Below are 15,918 nucleotides of genomic sequence, written 5' to 3'. Positions count from 1 at the left end.
AAAAAATGAATTGTTTTTTGTTAAGATTATGCCAGTGGAATGGAAATTGAAGGTACTGAAGATGAAGTGGTATTTCTGGAGCAGACAGTAAATAAAGATGTCAGTGATCACCAGTGCAGACCTGGAATTGTTCCAGATGGTAAGACTATAGTTTTGAAGAAAATAGGTAGTATGTAAATATCTTCTTGGAAATTGTTTAAAGAGGAGCATTGTAAGACCTGGAGATGTGACTCAGTAGTACAGAGGGGATGCTTAGGAAAAAAATAATCACCTTTGGCATATCCATATTCGGTTGTAATCTAATCTTGTTAATAAATATGAACTTTGTTTAGGGAACAAGTAATTTTCATTAAAAAGTAATCTATTATCTTCTTATAATTGTGAATAAATTTATTATAGATTAGGTATTTCTTGCAAAGATTTTGGAAATTTTATTATATTAAGTTATCTCAGTAGTGCTTTTTGAGGGTATTTTAAAGATGTTTCAACTAAGTTTTTACAATATTGATAATAGCTTTACTGAATTTGTATAATTAGTAAACTTTTATATTTGAGGAAATTGCTTATTAAATTATGAGCTGTTCTAAATTTTTTCTTTTGTAGATGAACTTTTGTATTAAATTACATAATTTGAATACATAACGTCTTGGAGTTTTTTAAGATGTTTAATGTCACATTTTACAACTCATGGAAATTTATACATTATACAGATTTAACTGGATAAAATAAGTTATATCAGATTCCTAATTGTATCTTACTAAATTGTATCTTACTAATATAATAAGTATGTTTGTGCTCGTTTTGGAAATTGGCATTTTATAGTAAAACTCATTCAGTTACTGTAGAGACAGTGGTATTAGAGAAATGTTGACTTCTTACTTAAAGGTTCCTGTAATATGTTGTTTATTGCTAGCAGTTCAAGTGTACACTGAAGAGCCCCAGAAAAGTAATCCACTAGAAAGCCCTGACACAGTTGGTCTCATTACTTCTGGTAAGCTATATGTTCAGATTGTGCAATTTAATTGGGTTATAAGATAGTTGCCAAGAAACTTTTTTCAGCTAGAGTCACAATGAATTGGTTGTCTAAGAAGGATTTATGATCTGGACATTTAGTATAACAGATCTATTACTTGAAGTTTTTCTTTCATCTTCATTCATAGCCTGTCATCAGACCAGGCTAAATTTTGTTCATTTGTTTGTTTGTGTTTTGAGACAGGGTTCACTCTGTAGCCTTGGCTGCCCTAGAGCTTACTGTGTAGGTCAGGTTGGTTTTGAACTCTTAGAGATTTGCTTGTTTTTGTCTCCCAAGTGCTGGATTAAAGACATGTGACACCACAACTAGCTTTAATAAATTAGAAGTCTGATTTAAAGTTTACCAGTCATACATACTTCAGTGTTTGACATATTAATAGATTAGTCAAGATTGGCATTTAAGGTAGTGATAATGAGGATAAACAAGTATTATAATCCAGGCCGTGTCTTGGCTAGGTTAACGTGTGTAGGTAATAATCAGAGGGATCCCTAGTGTGGCAGAAATCCTATCAGAAGCCAGAAGCAGTGTCACAGCTGCGTGGACAGATTACCTTTATGTTCTAATGTAGTTTCCCTTTTCAAAGTCTGCCACTTCACTTAGTATTGTTGATTTTTTTTTAAAACTAGCTTTAAAAAGTTTAACTTTCCATGCATTATTTTTAGTCTGTAGGTGCTTAAACTATAAATGTGTCATATGGGTATAATATAAATATATTAGTTGAGTCTCTTCTCTTTGTTTTGTTTTGTTTTGTTTTTAACCAGAAATTACTTACTTTAAGGATCTTACAAAGCCGTGTTCTTAAAAGGCCCACAATTTATTTTAATTCACAAATCATTTGGAATTTTTGCTTTAATTACTTCAATAATTTTGTTTCTTGAATACCTTCAAAGTTGTAGTTTAACCAGATAATCATGTTTATGATTAGACATTTTGTAATTTGCATGTTAGTTAATGCCACCCATATTGTAAATTTTGTAGAATCATCTGACAATAAAATGAATCCTGATTTGGCAAATGAGATTGCTCATGAGGTTGATACTGAGAAAACGGAAATGCTTTCTAAAGGGCGACATGTTTGTGAGGAAGATCAAAATGAAGACAGAATGGAAGTGACAGAAAACATCGAAGTCCTTCCACACCAAACCATTGTGCCACAAGAGGACCTGCTGCTGTCAGAGGACTCTGAGGTGGCATCTAAAGAACTAAGCCCTCCAAAATCAGCTCCTGAGACTGCTGCACCAGAAGCCTTACTGTCCCCACACAGCGAAAGGTCCTTATCTTGTAAGGAACCATTGTTGACAGAAAGAGTACAAGAAGAAATGGAACAGAAGGAAAATTCTGAATTCTCCACAGGATGTGTGGATTTTGAAATGACTCTTGCTGTTGACAGTTGTGACAAAGATAGTTCATGCCAAGGAGACAAATATGTAGAGTTACCAGCTGAGGAAGAATCAACATTCTCTTCAGCAACTGACCTGAACAAGGCAGATGTGTCTTCTTCCTCCACACTTTGTTCAGACTTGCCTTCATGTGACATGCTGCACGGTTACCCTCCAGCTTTCAACTCTGCTGCTGGAAGCATCATGCCAACAACATACATCTCAGTCACTCCAAAAATTGGCATGGGTAAACCAGCTATTACCAAAAGAAAATTTTCTCCTGGTAGACCCCGGTCCAAACAGGTAGGGTGATGTTAATGATGACAGAAAAGATATTGCAGATATCATTTAAAATGGGAAGGATACATTTAGCTTTGGTTGACTTTTCATCCATAGAACTCAGTTTTAATGTTTCTGTTTGGGAAGGAGTGCATTATTTAAAAAAATATGCTCTTAACTGAGAATGTAATTTATTAAACTTCAGGATATAAAAATATGATCTATTTGATTATAGTATCTATAGAAAACAATTTTAAAGATGGTTTTAGTTCCAAAGTAATCTTAGAACTTTAAAAACACAGTGTAAGATTATGTCTATGGTAATAACATTTACTTTCCCTGCAATACATTTATTGTTGACATATATGTATTATATTAACCTCACAAATAGAAATTTTATGCTGAATAGTTTCTCATTTTGATGTTTGTTTCTGTATATAAATGCTGTCTTTTGTAAAATTATTTTTCAAGATAGGATTTACTTCAGTAATCTTAAATAAAACAGTCTTAAAATGTGCTGCTGTTCTACAGCATGTAAGGGACACCTCTTGAATGTGATAGGTAGACACTCTGACCTGAATTGCACACTGTGTGCTTCCAGAGCTCTTACTGTAGGGCTCAGACCCCTGTGGATTGACCATCCTACTCTGAGCCTTCCCTGTGCTAGGAGTCTAAGCTGCTTTTCTTTGTTGGGCTTTGTCATTGTTCTCAAGTAATATAGATTCTATATTTTAGGGGTGAATTACAGTTCTTTCTAAGTACATTAAAGTGAGACTACTAAAATTAAGATAATCCTGCTTAGAATTATTTGTTGTTCTACATAATGGCTGCTTTCTGATATCAAACAGTAGGGATGAACTTAGTTTGTAGTATTTGCTTGGAATTGTAAGTCTTATAATTTAAGTTGATCCCAGTAATTACTTGACTTTTCAATAGTGGTAATATATTAATATTAAACAGTTAACTTTGGAGCTGTAAAGGCATTATAAAAAAATCTGCTTTTACTGATTTGTCTCCTGAATAAATCCTATGTATTTTTTATTTTTTAAAGTTAAATTACACCAAAGGCAAAGGGACTAGCTCTTGCTCTATGGGAAAGACGTTTTCAGTGAACAGTAGTGTGTGTCTTTCTATCTGTTCATATAGGTCAGAGAGTGCCAGTGATCAAACTCAGGACATTGTGCTTGCCCTTCGCCCTGTGTGTGTGTGTTTCCATGTCTTTGTGTGTCTTAAATATGTTGTTTGTCATTTAGCTTCTATCATCCCATGAGGCTTTTTTTTCCTCTTCACAAACTACTTCCTTCTACCTCCTATCTTCATGTTGTTTTGTTAAGTTAGCTGTATAACAGTTATATAGTTCTCTGTCTCATATTGGTTCCTATGGTTTTGCATCCTGTGAAGATACTGCATTATAAACAGTATAAACAGTTGTGGGAGGAATTCTGACTATTGCCCATGTTGGCCTGCAACTCCTTCTATTCCACCTCTAGCCTCAAGACTGATGGGATTACGGATGTGAGTCTCCAGCATTATGTCATGCTCCACCCTAGGCTAACTGAAACAGCCTCTGAGGCTCCCGTTTGACTGGGATAGAGATGGATGCTTTGCTTTCTTTGCTCTGCTTTGTTTGTTAGTTTTGTAATGTGCTGAACAGAATACTCTGGGAAAAGCTTTTTAGGAAGTTGTGGGAAGTAGGATGGAAAGATTCTAATTGCTCAAATCCCTTGCCTGTTTACCTTTCAGCCTGTTTTATTTTTCACATCCCACAGTCCTTTGCTTGGTTTTTCTTGGTTTTTAAAATTGCTTCTTGATTCAGGATCTTTCTGTATAGCCAGAGCTGCCCTTGAGCTTAGGGTTATCATCCTGCCCTGCTTCTGCTTCCTAAGTGCTGGGGTTATAGGCATGTACTTGTCTGCTTTAGTTTATAAATTCTGAAATAACAGTAATCTTAAATCATTTTTTCAAAAGTGTGTGTGTTGCATGTATATGTATAAAGCCCTTTGCAATGCTGAGCTGAAGGCACATGCAAACTAGAAACACCAAACTTTTTGTTTCCTTGTGCTGGTTCTAAAGCTATTCCCTCAATCTTGGCTAAAGCAGCCATAATTGTATTCAGAAACTATTGAATACTAAACTGGGTGACTTTACTCTAACAGTGCCTTATCAATCACAATCATGTCTAATTTCTTAATCTGATTAGAATTGGGCTTTATTGTTCTTTCTTTGAAATAGGATCTCATGCTATAACCCTTCCTGGCCTGGAGTGTACTATGTAGACCAGGCTGGCATTCAACTGATAGATCCTTCTCCATCTTCTTTCCAATGCAGAATTAAAGGCTGTGAGACCACTTGAGGCTGACCTTGGGTTTTTAGAGAGAGAACAGGTGTTTTATGTAAAAAGACTGCTATAAGTCATAAGGACAAGGTATTGTTATAATATCATCTGCATAATTGAGCAAGTATGTTTACCAAAAGACATCTGGCAACTTTTATTATTTAGAAGTGTGAACTTGCCTGTGACGTTCCACACCCTCTCTGGTTGTTCATCCCTTGAGTCACCTGGCAATAGTGTTGATTTACTGTATTTGTTTTTCTCTTTTCTTTGCTTTCTTCTCTTCCCTTTTTGGAGGTAAGTGGGTGGTAAGGTACTCTAGAGCCTACACTGTCCTCAAACTTGGAGTATTCTTGTCTTACTTTTACAGCCTCCTAAAGCTGAGATTAGATTGACTTTAAATAGAAAGCTGGACATAATATTATTTCCACTTATCATTGTCCCCCTTTTCTATCATACAGCCCTGTAAATACCTACATTATATATTTATAATTTTTGTATTCTTTGTAGCCAGTTCAATCTTTGTTGCAGATTATCCATAATCTCTATTGGATTTCAAAGCAGCTGGGTTCTATGTAGTTCTTCTCAATTTTCAGTTCCTTAATGTTTTATATTTGGACTATTGCTATTTATTCTAGTTGTAGATAGCTTAATAGTAGTAGCATTGTATTGTGGATTAGGTTTTTTTTTTTTTTTTGGAGGTAAGGAAATCTAAGATTTGGGACAACTGGATGAGCTTAGTGTGTTTGATTGTACAGTGCAATGTTTATTGATGAATTATTTCATGCCCACATGCATGCAAAAATATAATGGAAGAGAAAAATAGTGCTTAGTAGTTGTTGAACAGAACACTTGACACAATAAAGAACAAAAATAGGGGAAAAAAACCCCATAACCTGTTCTTGTGCTTATAGTCCAATCCAGGTAGTTGCAGTGATGATACCTGTAGGCAGAACATAATGCAGAAGGCAAGCATGTATCTGTCAGTGGCAGCTCACCTCTTCTCAGTGCTGTATGTTAAGTTCTTATTCTTCAAAGCTGGGGTCTAAAGGATGATGCATAACTGAATTTTGACAATTACAACAGTATTTTCAGTTTTAAGGTCTAAAGATATATTAGGTAATTTTTTTCTTTGTCAGAATACATACATGATTTTTCATTAGTTCCTTTTAAAATTGAATATAATCTATCTTCTTATGCCCTATGATTATACACTTATTAAAATTCATTAGGCAACTATCAAGTTTTTATTATATAAATTCTTCATAGCAGCCAAGTAGTTTCCTAATTATTCCTGTATTGACACCCAGATTTTCTTGGTTTTGTAAGCTCTTTAATTTGTTCATCCATGTTATATGAAATGTAAATACTATTTGAAATGGGATACAATTTTGGCATCAAAACTAATGTAAATTATGATGAATAAAACATAATCACCAGAAAATTCTTATTTATGAAAAAATTTAACATTATTTTTATCTTGAAGTTTTACTTTTTATGATAATTTATAGTAGGTATGCAATGTGTGCATTAAGGAATTATCTCTAGTGAAAGGGAGTGGAAGTAGTGACGACTAGGCTGAGCTAGAAGCTTGCCTATACTTCACCGCTGAATAGAATGATAGGGTGCAGAGGATCTCAGTGCTATAACCAGAGAAGCCTACAGATCCAGTAAGGAATACAGGCTCACTTATGGTGCTAGGTGAAGACCTTCTGACAAGGAGGTACCCACGGCCTTACCTGAAGGGTTAGAAGCAGCCATCCAGTTTTTGGGATTGGAAGGGGGAAGTAGCTGTGTCAGTTGGGCTCTGACTGTTGATAGTACAGTATGTTTGAAGGGCAGGAAGATTGCACAGACAAGGAGAAAATATATATGGTGTGTGGGGGTTGGGGAGCAGCTGGAAAGGTTTGCCTTTTAAGTGAATTGAGGCACAATCAGAGGGTTCAAAATAGGTTAGTTTCTTGTTAGGTGAGATTTATATTTCTTAGAATTAATCTAGCTGCTGGGTAGAGAAAGTCTTGAGGAGACTGTAACGGGGTGGAAGGAAGCAGAAATACCTGGCTGTTAGAGCAGATGGTGTACAAGACAGTGGCAGGCAGGACTTGGATGCTGACAGTGGAAGTGCTGAGGGGAATGTAATGGCCAGAGACAAATGAGATCAATTCTTCTAAGTTTGCTAATGATTTGAGTGGAAGGGTCGATAGAAAACAGATCAGAAGGGCAGAGAACATGTTTTTGACCAGAAGACTAGATGCCATTATAAAACTGAGAAAGACTAGCAAACAAACCAACTATAGGAGAGATTTTGGTTGTGACACCTGTTAGAGGTTGTCTAGTTACTTTCCTGATGTTTTGAGAAAGCACCATGACCAAGGCAGTTTATACAAGAAAGGGTTTATTTGAGGTTTATAGTTTCAGTGGGTTAGAGTCCATGAGCATGATGGTTGAGAACATGAGAGCAGTCAGGCAGACATGGCACTGGGGCAGTAGCTGAGTGCTTGCATCTTAATCCACAAGCTGAGTCAGAGAGAGCAACTGGGAATGGTGCAAATCTTTTGAAAACCTTATCCCCCAGTGACACACCTCCTCCTTCTCAGCCATATTTCCTAGTCCTTCCCAAGCACTTTAACCAACTAGATACCAAATGCTCAGCATACGTTTCTGGGCCTACAGGAGCCATTCCCATTCAAACCTCTATAGAAGTTTATTTTTCTTAAAAAGATGGATGTATTAAGGAAATAGAAAAAAATTAAATACTTCCTTGAAGATGTTAGAAAAAGCTAGAACTAGAAAATGAATGTAGAACTGTTTCCAATATGCTATTTCAAACGTTCACTGTAAATAGTGTTTAGGATTTAGGCTTCGGTTCCTAGGAAATATGAGGGCTTTAGGAGTGAATGAGGAAGAGCTTGCATAGGAAATGGAGGGAACTAATCATGGAGGGAGGTGTACTACTACAACTGTCCTGAGGAAAATGAGAACAGAGAATGAACTTTGAGCAACATGGACCTCCTATGGCCCCTTGACTAATGCAGGGATGGTGGCACAGACCCAGATGCCATGAGAAGTGCTGCAGTGAGCAGGAGTGATGCTGAGAAGTTTGTGTCCTTGTTAACTGCACTTGGGTAAAGTGTGGTTAGGGAAGTGACTCACAGTAAGACACAGATAGAGGCTGGTGATGGTGCTGGCCTCAAGACGTGTGGCTGCTTAGTTTGAGTTAGAAGTACAATTAGTTTTTCCTTTCTGTTTCTTAATTTTTTTCCCCTCTAAACATCATTAACTGTTACTGTCTCTTCATTGTGAGTTGGTGGTCAATCTCTTATTTTTGGTTGTTTAAATTGCTGATTGCATTTTTGTTATTACTGGTATTCTTACTAGTTTGATAATGTTCTAGACACATGGTAAGTACAATATATCTTGTTTTAAGATTTTGTCATTTAACTGGTAAAATAATCATACAGATTCTTAAATTGCTTTACTCAAAATAAGGTCTTTGTTGTTTGACATTTCTTCTGTTTTTCTTTAAACTATTACATTGGTGGAATAAACATTGTTCTTGCTCTTCATTTAGCTTCATCGATTAGTTGAGATTGCTCAGTGTGGTTCCTTGGAAGTAAAATGCCTTCATTTTATTTTAACTATGAGACATTGGTTCTTGTATATTAGGTGTCTTAGTCTTTTAATTTGCAAATTAGGACAATTTGCTTTAATAATCTCTTAACTATTCAAATTAATTCCTTGGGTATACTTACTCTTAAGATATCATTCACATCAATAAAAATCATCCAACATCCATGCCCTCATCTGAGCATGTCTTTTAGCCTGCTGGTTTGAGTGTTTATACTAATGAATACAACACTCTCTAAAGTTGTCTCTTCCCCTGTTTTGGTACAGACATACTTGTTAGATGAGTATAATCCCTGAGTGTTTTCTTCTAGTATTAATTCTTGGACCGTGACTGACTTTTACATTTATTTTTGTACTGTAGTTATAGTTCATGAGTCATGCTATATGAACCTTGATTTTTATTTCACCTTATTGTATGATTTTTCTACTTAAATATTTAATGTAAATTATGCTCGCAAACATTTGAGTTAAAGTCACTTTAGGTGATGTTTATTTTCCCAAACTTAAAGCAATTTGTCCTAATTTTCCATACCTTTGCATTTACTTTTGCCGTCCTAAAATGTTTTAGTTGCTGGCTTTGATCTTTTATGTTGCTGAGTTTTATACATCTATTTTCTCACCTGCCATACCCTAGGGGGCTTGGAGTAACCATAACACAGTGAGCCCGCCTTCCTGGGCCCCAGACACTTCAGAAGGCCGGGAAATTTTTAAACCCAGGCAGCTTTCTGGCAGTGCCATTTGGAGCATCAAAGTGGTAAATAAAACTGCATTTACACTCATGTATCATTTCTTTCTGGTTTGTTTTGTTCTATTGGGTGTTAAATATTAAACCTTTTCTAAGATTCAGCTTCCAGAGCCACTTTTTAACATTTTTCTTTTAAAGATTTTAATGAGGAGGAAGTTAAACTGTAGCATTTAAAGATATATTTTTAATTGATTTTCTTTGAATGATTTTCTTTTGTTGTTGTTGTTATAAGTATTTCTTTGAAGAGAAAATTCTTGTCACATAGAATAAGGTGTAATTTGGGACTTGCTCATTTATTGTATCATAAATTGAATCGATTACATACAGACAGAGGAAATGTACTACAGTGTCAGGAAGCTTCATTGTGCATGTTCACCTCATAGTCACAGAATGTTCCCATGTTATGAGCTAATGATGCTCTCTCAGTTCTTAATGTTAAGTAGTGTGAAATGGTTTGAAGCAGGAAAAGTTCAAAAAATAATCTCAAAGTCAGAATACTTTATTGACTGAAGAAGGTGATTTTCCCTTATCCTCTCTATTTAGTTGTTTCTAGGATAGAGCTATTTAAGTTAGACTAGTGAAAGGTTTCAGAAAACTTTCAGAGTATATTTTCTTAATTTCTATTAAAATTGGAAGGGCACATTTATTCTTATCCAGATAACTGTAGCCATCTAAGGTAATGTGGCATAACTTTAGTTAATTCATTTTAATTAGATGATTGATTAGAGATTGGTTTCATTATGTAGCCCAACCTGGCCTTGAATTCTATTTAAATCCTTCTGCCCCAGATTCCCAAGTGCTGGAATTACAGCCATGTGCCACTATACCAAATTTAAGAAAATAAACCATGATTTTAAAAAATGCTTTTGTAGCAAATGCTGCCAATTTTCACTTACTATCAGTCTGTACCTATGGATGTTAGGGGAAATGAACTAAGAGATTATTGTAATCCTAATTTTTTAAAAGATTTATTTATTTATTTATTTATTTATTTATTTATTTATTATATGTGTGTACACTATAGCTGTCTTTAGACACTCCAGAAGAGGGCATCAGATTTTTGTTACGGATGGTTGTGAGTCACCATGTGGTTGCTAGGATTTGAACTCAGGACCTTTGGAAGAGCAGTCGGTGCTCTTAACCACTGAGCCATCTCACCAGCCCTAATTTTTAATTATACCTTTAACTCTTCCCCATAATCCTCCTTGCCACAAGCCACCCTTGTATTCCTATTGAAAGCAACTTGTCCAGTGCAGTCCTACCCTGTTTATCCTTTGTTCAGAGCTAAGGACTCTCAAGGGACCCAAAGAACAGGGTGAGAATACAAGGAGAGGCAGCTTGGAGCTGGAAGGTGTTTGCACTTAATTAAACTGAAGGGGAAAGCCCAAGTCCCTTCCCTTTATTCATGTGATGTCTTTAGTCTCCCGACATAAACATAGAGTTTTGACCCTGAGCCTGTTCTACTCAGTAGGAAGTGGGCTCAGTTTATGAAATGGATGAAGGCCATCAGGTGAAAAGGTGGCATACTTTTTCATCTGTTATAAGGAAGAAAAAAATTTTTTCCTGACTTCTTCTAAGTCAGTTTTTAAGTTGCTTCTAAGATGCAAACTTTTTTCCAGTCAGCAATAAATCTGAATATGACCAATATTGGTTGGTGCCTACAGCTTAAGATCTCAGGAATTTTAGCAGATTTTCCTGAATGACTTTTTCTTATGTTAGTGAAGATATAGATAAGTTATTCCCATTTCAAACATTATTTTTAAGGTTTATTATTTTGTCATTATGCCAATTTTATTAAGATCTTCAAGTACTTTTAAATACTATGTTAAAATGAATTAGATATGTTCAATTCATGTGAGAGCTATTGAATAATAAAGGGTACTGATCACATTTTCATGATATGAAGAATGCCACTTTACAGAAGTAAAAATAAACTTTGCTACCTTGTAATATTTCAGAATAAAGAATAAACAACCAAGGATGGTGGGCCACTTGCTAACTGAGGACCTTAAGAAGTCACTTACACTTGTTACCCTCAGAACAATTATCCTTAAAGTGGAGATACCCTGAGGGTTTGTTGAGAAGAAATATTGCTCAAATCAATGCATGCTAAGTGCTCAGTAAATGTTCCTGTTACTCTCCTCTCCAAGGATATAGTTTTTCTTGATAACCATTTTGTACTGAAGAGAGTCTGTACATGTCTGTGTAAGGATAGTTACTCTAAACACCTAGAATAAAGTAGTAAGGAAGTCAAAAATAGTGGGAAAGGCCGGCTGATAGGAAGCACTCATGGTGATAGATGCAACACTGATTCTAAAGCTTTAAGTAGTTTTATTTCTAAATTATGGATACATATATAAGATAGAAATAGTAAGTCTGCTCTATTAATATGTATCATCTAATTATATAAAAAGATAAATATTTGTGTAATACTTAATAAAATGTTTTATTTCACTGATATATCTGGATTTAAAAGTTCTTTTGGGCTTTTATGAAATGTTAACTTCTGTATCTGTTATGCAGGGCCGAGGGTCTGGATTTCCAGGAAAGCGGAGGCCTCGTGGTGCTGGGCTGTCAGGACGAGGTGGCAGAGGCAGGTCTAAACTAAAGAGTGGAATTGGAGCTGTTGTATTACCTGGGGTGAGACTTTTGCTCTTATTATTCCAGTAGCAATTAATGGTGATACTCTCATTTGTAACAAGTTGTTTCCATCCTAAGAGTCCCAGGAGTAGTCTCATCCCTTTACATCTTACTGTGTCTCTGCTTGATAAAATGTGTTTTATTTTGGAAGTCTGCTTAGGTCCTTTCGTTTTCTGATTTACCTTCCTTCTCTTTCTTTCTTCTTTGATATCTTTTTATATGCAAACCTTCTACAAGAGTGAATTTTTAGTGTGTTTTCTTTTTTTTTAATTAAAAATATACTATTATTGGATTCCTTTTTAAATGTCATATTTATTTCATTTCATGTATATGAATATATTTTTTTTAATTTTATTTTATTTTTAATTTATTTTTTACACTCCGTATTCCATTCCCCACCCCGTACCTCCACCCACCCTCCATCTGCTCACCTCCCATACTTCTTCCCCACGTGGTTGCTCCCACTCCACCTGACCTCTAAACTCCCTGGGGCCTCCAGTCTCTTGAGGGTTAGGTGCATCATCTCTGAATGAACGCATACCCAGCAGTCCTCTATTGTATGTGTGTTGGGAGCCTCATAACAGCTGGTATATGCTGTCTGTTTGGTGATCCAGTATTTGAGAGATATTGGGGTGGTCCAGATTAATTAAGACGGCTGGTCCTCCTGCAGGATCGCCCTTCTCAGCTTCTTTCAGCCTTCCCTAATTCAACAACAGGGGTCAGCTGTTTCTGTCCATAGGTTGGGTGCAAATATCTGCCTCTGACTCTTTTAGCTGCTTGTTGGGTCTTTTGGAGGGCAGACACAATAGATCCTTTTTTTTTTGTGAGCTCTCCATAACCTCAGTAATAGTGTCAGGCCTTGGGACATCCCCTTGAGCTGGATCCCATTTTGGGCCTGTCGCTGGACTTTCTTTTCCTCAGCTTCTTCTCTATTTCCATCCCTGTAGTCCTTTCAGACAGGAACATTTATGGGTCAGAGATGTGACTGTGGGATGGCAACCCCATCTCTCACTTGATATCCTGTCTTCCTGCTGGAGGTGGGCTCTATGTTTCATCTAAGGTCCCTTTCTTTGAGTCCTGGGAATCTCCTACCTCCCAGGTCTCTGGTGCATTCTGGGGGATGCTCCCAACCTGAAGTTGCCTGTTTCCATTCTTTCTGTTGGCCCTCAGGGCTTCAGTCCTTTCCCTCACCCAATACCAGATCAGGGTTTCCCTTTCCCTCCCACTACTTCCCTCCCAGGTCTTTCCCTCCCTCCCAACTTGTGATTGCTTTCTTTACTCTCCTAAGTGGGACTGAGGTGTCCTTACTTGGGCACTTCAGCTTGTTGAGCTTTTTGAGTTCTGAGAACTGTATCTTGGTTATTCTTTACATATTTTTCTTTTTGTATGTGTGTGCCTGGTGCACTGGGAATTCAGAATGTGACATCATAAATTCTGGAACTGGAGTTACAAGTGGTTGTGAGCCATTTTACATGGCTGCTGAGAATTAAATTCATGTCCTCTGCAAGAATAGTATGTAGTCTTATGTACTGAGCCATCATTTCTTCAACCCTCATTTTTTTTATTACAATTGCTATATTAAGAGACCTATAGAAAAAAAATGCCTGAGAAAGGCTGTAGATGAATACAGATTCCAGCGATGTCCAAGATTTTATGACTATTTTGGATTGAGAAATACTGATTGACACGTTTTAAGGTTTCTCTTAATTGTGCATTGAAAAATATATGTGATTTGGCTGTGCTTTTGCAGTCTAATCTCTGCGTTCAGTAGGCAGAGGCTGACAGATCTCTGAGTTGAAAGCTGGCCTCATCTATATAGAGAGTTCCAGGTTCCAGGATGCCAAAACGTAAGAAACAGACAGACAGCAACAGAATACACACACACACACACTCACAGACACACACATATCTATATGTGTGTGTATATATATGTATATATGTGTGTGTGTATAATATTGGCAAATACTTTATTAGAACCTTTATTATTTAACTGAAATACTGTTTTTTCACTTTCTAAAATGCCATTTTAAGTTCAAAAAGCATGAAATCACTCAGTTTTACTACTAACCAGAACCAAGAAAACTGGGATTCTGGTCCTTTGTGTTTTATATGAAGTAAATTGAAAACTGATTTATTTCTGGGCATGGTGGTTCACACCCTTTATCACAGCACCTGAGAGGCCTCAAGCATTGAATTTGTGGTCTACTTTATTTACAAGTGAGTTACAGGCTAGCAGGGACTACATAGTGGGACCCTGTCTCAAAACAGTCAAACTCAAAATAGACTTTTGAGACATAATTGATATAGGGTACATATATTTGACACATGCATGCATACTTTAGCCCTTGAAAACCACAATCAAGTTACAATCAAGGTATTGAAGACCTCGAGCTCTTCCAGTCTCCCAGGAATCGCTGAAGTCCTCTGGTTCCCAGCTTCTCTTTTAGCCCTTTTCTTCATTGCATGACTGCTCTGAATTTCTTGTGGCTCATGTCTGTAGTCCTAGCACTTGGGACTGATGCAGGTTGATGCCAGTTCACATGTTTAAATGTTTCAAAAGTTTTGGTCATGCCTCAGGATTAAATATTAGGTTGCTTAATGGTTTCCCCTGTAGCTGTAGTCATCAGCAGTTGTTAAGACATTAAATTGCTGTTAATTATGCCATGACCATAACATCGCATTAATACTATTGATTAAATCTGATTTAAATTGAAAATGTTACAGTAATATATTTTTAGTTAAAATTTTAGCCATTCCCCAATAAAAGTATTTTAGTATATATGTTTTGACCTTGACTATAGCATGTTCAGTGTAGGTTCTAGTTTTTTAAGGGCAGAGGATCATATTTTAGTATTTTAGGATTGGCCTCCTGGTTCCCTATTGCTCCATCTAAATCAGAGCTTTTGTGTGGGCATGGTGCCTGCCTAGTTGATTTGGTGAAATATAATTAAATTCAGAAATGAGCACCCTCGGTTGGTAATTGTTCTACTAATACTGTCATTTTGATAAACCAATGATAATAATATTCTAAAGTAGTCGCATTTAGTAGCAATGAGTAGGAACCACATATGCAATTTAAAACTCTCTGGGAGCTACATTTAAAAACTTATAGTGAACTAAGAAAGTTAATTTTAATGTGCCTTATGACTCCTATATTTGAATCATTACCATATTCTCATGTAATGTATATAAGGTTGATAACTAGCTATTTTTATATTCTTCTGAGTCTGGTACTGAGTCTTTGATGACTCCTATGTGTATTATAGTATATTCTAGTTTCAACTAATCACATTGCTGTTCTCAAGTGGCACTAAAAGTGATATGCATATATTTACATATGCTATAAATTTATAGTTTCATGATTAGAATTTCTGTATAATTATTACTGAAGACAGACTTTAAGGTTTTCATTTGACCTTATTTTTGGCACTTGTACATCTAAAGTAATCACTGTGTGAGTTAAAAAAAAAATGATCATGACGTAATTTTTAGAAACAGGGACTTGCTGTGTAATCAGGCTAGTCTCAAGGTAATCCTCCTGCCTCAGGATTCTTAGTGCAATGATTATTGATGTACACCACCATGTCTGACTATGAGTCAAAGTATTTCTCAATTAATGCTATGTAGAATTGTTAGTCTAGACATGGACAAAATCTGTATTTGGATAAGAATTTTCAGTTAAGTTAGTATTTAAAAGTAAGTACTACAAGTGAGTAACATAGCTTGATGTTCGGTGTTTTTGCTTTTTGTAGGTGTCTGCTGCAGATATTTCATCAAATAAAGATGAAGAAGAAAACTCTATGCACAATACAGTTGTTTTGTTTTCTAGTAGTGACAAGTTCACTTTGCAGCAGGTTTGAACTTAAATTTTCTGTTTTTCAAT

At 36.0% G+C, this 15,918-nt stretch overlaps 1 protein-coding gene across 30 annotated transcripts in view; it reads left to right on the top strand.

The window, feature by feature from the left end:
* The window catches only part of Kmt2c (lysine (K)-specific methyltransferase 2C), a 227,061-nt gene that overhangs the window by 123,375 nt on the left and 87,768 nt on the right, over positions 1–15,918 (top strand). For 23 of the 30 annotated variants that reach the window (XR_003955625.1, XR_001784670.2, NM_001081383.2 and 20 more), the window contains exons 12-17: positions 26–139; positions 914–991; positions 2,012–2,715; positions 9,285–9,404; positions 11,919–12,035; positions 15,788–15,889. Coding sequence is in view for 28 of the 30 variants with exons in the window: in NM_001081383.2 (NP_001074852.1) it covers positions 26–139; positions 914–991; positions 2,012–2,715; positions 9,285–9,404; positions 11,919–12,035; positions 15,788–15,889 (1,235 nt within the window). In the remaining 2 variants the exon portion in view is untranslated. The remainder of the gene's footprint in view (positions 1–25; positions 140–913; positions 992–2,011; positions 2,716–9,284; positions 9,405–11,918; positions 12,036–15,787; positions 15,890–15,918) is intronic. The other 7 variants (XM_011249766.3, XM_030254375.1, XM_006535697.4 and 4 more) reach the window with 2 other exon arrangements.

The sequence above is a fragment of the Mus musculus genome, chromosome 5, assembly GCF_000001635.26.
Source record: "Mus musculus strain C57BL/6J chromosome 5, GRCm38.p6 C57BL/6J".
Taxonomy (NCBI): domain Eukaryota; kingdom Metazoa; phylum Chordata; class Mammalia; order Rodentia; family Muridae; genus Mus; species Mus musculus.
The sequence above is the reverse complement of the archived record's forward strand: the minus strand, read 5'-3'. Positions and strand labels throughout refer to the sequence as shown.